This window comes from Toxorhynchites rutilus, chromosome 3 (genome assembly GCF_029784135.1).
Source record: "Toxorhynchites rutilus septentrionalis strain SRP chromosome 3, ASM2978413v1, whole genome shotgun sequence".
Taxonomy (NCBI): domain Eukaryota; kingdom Metazoa; phylum Arthropoda; class Insecta; order Diptera; family Culicidae; genus Toxorhynchites; species Toxorhynchites rutilus.
The window spans coordinates 116,232,014-116,234,600 of record NC_073746.1 but is presented as its reverse complement, the minus strand read 5'-3'; the positions used below and the strand labels follow the sequence as shown (position 1 = coordinate 116,234,600).

At 40.1% G+C, this 2,587-nt stretch overlaps 1 protein-coding gene across 1 annotated transcript; it reads right to left on the bottom strand.

The window, feature by feature from the left end:
• Nucleotides 1-706: 706 nt before the first annotated feature.
• On the bottom strand, nucleotides 707-1,732 carry LOC129778544 (uncharacterized). Its single transcript, XM_055785512.1, has 4 exons — nucleotides 1,497-1,732; nucleotides 1,126-1,428; nucleotides 954-1,064; nucleotides 707-854 (listed from the first exon to the last, which is right to left on the bottom strand). The coding sequence occupies exons 1-4, from the start codon at nucleotides 1,593-1,595 to the stop codon at nucleotides 813-815; spliced, it is 555 nt and encodes a 184-aa protein (XP_055641487.1). The 5' UTR covers nucleotides 1,596-1,732; the 3' UTR covers nucleotides 707-812.
• Nucleotides 1,733-2,587: the final 855 nt, after the last annotated feature.

Genomic DNA, 2,587 nt, shown 5'->3' with positions numbered 1-2,587 from the left:
GGACGATTTGTACAAAGTTACTATAAGATGTACTAATGAGAATATATTTCTACCACGTTGCAAGCCATCCCTCTTCTTCCTTCCCAAGGATCCTTAGACCTGTAATACAGCAAAAATTATAGTGTTTTCTCTTGAAGCGTGACTGATTGATTCCACCTCAACAGCTGCAACAGTTTTGATCCTGTCTGAAAGTATGATGGTTTTTGTAGCGTTTTATGGGCTCTCCTTTCATAGTTTTGAGAGCTAGATTTGCTTGTGAAACTTCGGTGGAACGGTGAACATTGCTTTGAACATTCGAATGATTGAGGAACTGCTTGTAACTGAACCACTACAATCTGAATCGTAAGGTCGATAAGGACTATTCCTGTAAAAAAGTAGTTTCTATCCAGAGGTTCAACTATAAAGTATTTCAATTACTTTTAATTGTTTAAAAATTCATACAAATAGCGCCATTAAATTGTTTGAAATGTATAACTATACAGAAACCATATGATTTTATAAACAGTACCATCTATTTTCAAAACCGGAAGCGATTATTATTTCTTCCTGGTTTCGCAATTTTCATAACCTTTGGGAAAATGGCGGAGCCGAAGATCAACAGTTGGTAATAATACGCTTGCCAACTCATGATCATGTTTAACTTCTATATGTGACCCTTGATCCTTTACAGCAATGGAACTTTCCTTACAATAAATCTACGCAAACGTGAATCCCCTAACGCCGCCAGTGAGGTAACACCGTGTTTATTAATGACAATTAGTCACACTTAGCTAGTTATAATTGTAACTGAATCCATTTGCGCATGTTGCACTTCACTTCGTAATATCGACCTGCACCTTAAAGCAGCTTTTTCCCTGTTATAAAAGTAAACGTGAATCCAAGATTAATTTGCATTGAAATGTGTGTCATAATAATTGCTCGAATGATGACAGCAGAAAATGACATTTATTTACCGTATCGTGTTGAATCTCCGTTTCTACGTCAATCGATCCACGTGCCAGCGAAAGGAACTGCTTGTAGGGTTCGATGCTCATCCCTTGCGTTGGTTCCACACATAGAGTCCCCTGGAACGAAGTTTTACGCGGTTTATTGACCATTTTCGTTTTCGAAAACCTTTGGACTTACCGCTTCCACGGGACACTTCTCGGGTATATTGAATGTTCTCAGAATAGGACCAATGGTGGAGTTACTACTCGCAGCGGCCAACTTTTCACAGATGTTGATTGTTCCTTGGAACATCTGCATGCCACTCTTCTTCACCGTTATCTTAGCAACGGCGGTCTTGAACGCCTTTATGTTGCCACAACCCCGGGCTTTGATTTCGCAGTTTTTGGTGAGAACTACGGTGTAGTTCTCATTTGCTGTGATCACAGCATTCGGGCCGGCACAGTTTTGTAACTTTTTGAGTTTGATTTTGTAGCCCCCATTCTAAGATGAATTTTTAGATACTTGTTGTATTATAAGCAACATCAACATTTCACGAATAAAATACTCACACATGCTAGAGTAACTGCAACGATAGTTACTAACAGCAAAACAACAACCCTTTGAAAGTGAGTAGAACTGTTGCCCTGTTTTCCATTTAACCACGACATCTCTAGTTTTTGATACACTCAAGAGCAAACAGAACTACACAAATCTGATCCACCCAACACGACAGCTTCCGGAAAACTAAAGTCCATCTGGATGAACTTGAACGTTCTCAGCTCAAGTTTACGCGCCCAGCCGACCCATCGATCGACAACCAGAACGACTGCGACCCCCCCTCATCGTCATTACCATCATCGACAGCCACCGGTTTTCCACCGACGCCTCACTGATTGCGTCAAAGATCGCCCATCTGATTCTAAAATTTCCAGTCAACTAAATCCGGATGATTGTCTCTCGGTCTATTCCGCGCTAGTATCTCGATTACACATACGCGGCCATTGTTCGGTGTTGTAATCCTAGAATTTGAATGCCGGATAGTTTTCACACTACGATGAGTCTGTTAATAACGTATCGCTCGCAGTGCAGTGCGATCAATTTGATTCGCGACAGAGCTTTTCATCGCGAATCCCAGCTCCGATGGGTAATTATTACCGGTTGGGCGTTGCTCGCTATTTTGATTACTGTTATCAGTTGATCAGATGATGACACCTTGAACACATTTCGCCAATTATACGCATCAAATTGCAATAAACGTAATGCTCAGAAGTTATAGTAAACAGCTTGGTATGGTTTTCCACATTATTGTCTATACTTGTTATTATGGTTCAACATTGAAATAAATGCTAAGAAATTAACCAAGTAATTGAAAAGAAGAATAACTCGATTCCGATTGCTACGAAGAACTATTGACCGTCAAAGCTGTATTGTCATCGGTTCTGTTCAACCAATGTCAACTATTAACCAAAGCGACTAATGTGGCAGAATATACATACTAGGGTGGTAATGGATGTATGGAAAAAAAATCATCATCGAACTTCAAAAACCGACCATGTACAATTTGTTTATTGGCCCAAAAAATGACCTGTGCAAAGTTTCAGCTCAATCGGACATGATTTAGGGGTGCCTCAAAGCGCTCAAAGTTTTGATTTTTTGATCC

What these genes read in the sequence shown, in the direction of transcription:
- LOC129778544 (XM_055785512.1), bottom strand. Translation starts at nt 1,595, where the DNA reads ATGTCGTGGTTAAATGGAAAACAGGGCAACAGTTCTACTCACTTTCAA. An exon ending in TTGCAGTTACTCTAGCATGT is followed by an intron (nt 1,429 to 1,496) that starts GTGAGTATTTTA and finishes AATTCATCTTAG; the next exon opens with AATGGGGGCTACAAAATCAA. An exon ending in CGGAGATTCAACACGATACG is followed by an intron (nt 855 to 953) that starts GTAAATAAATGT and finishes CTTTTATAACAG; the next exon opens with GGAAAAAGCTGCTTTAAGGT.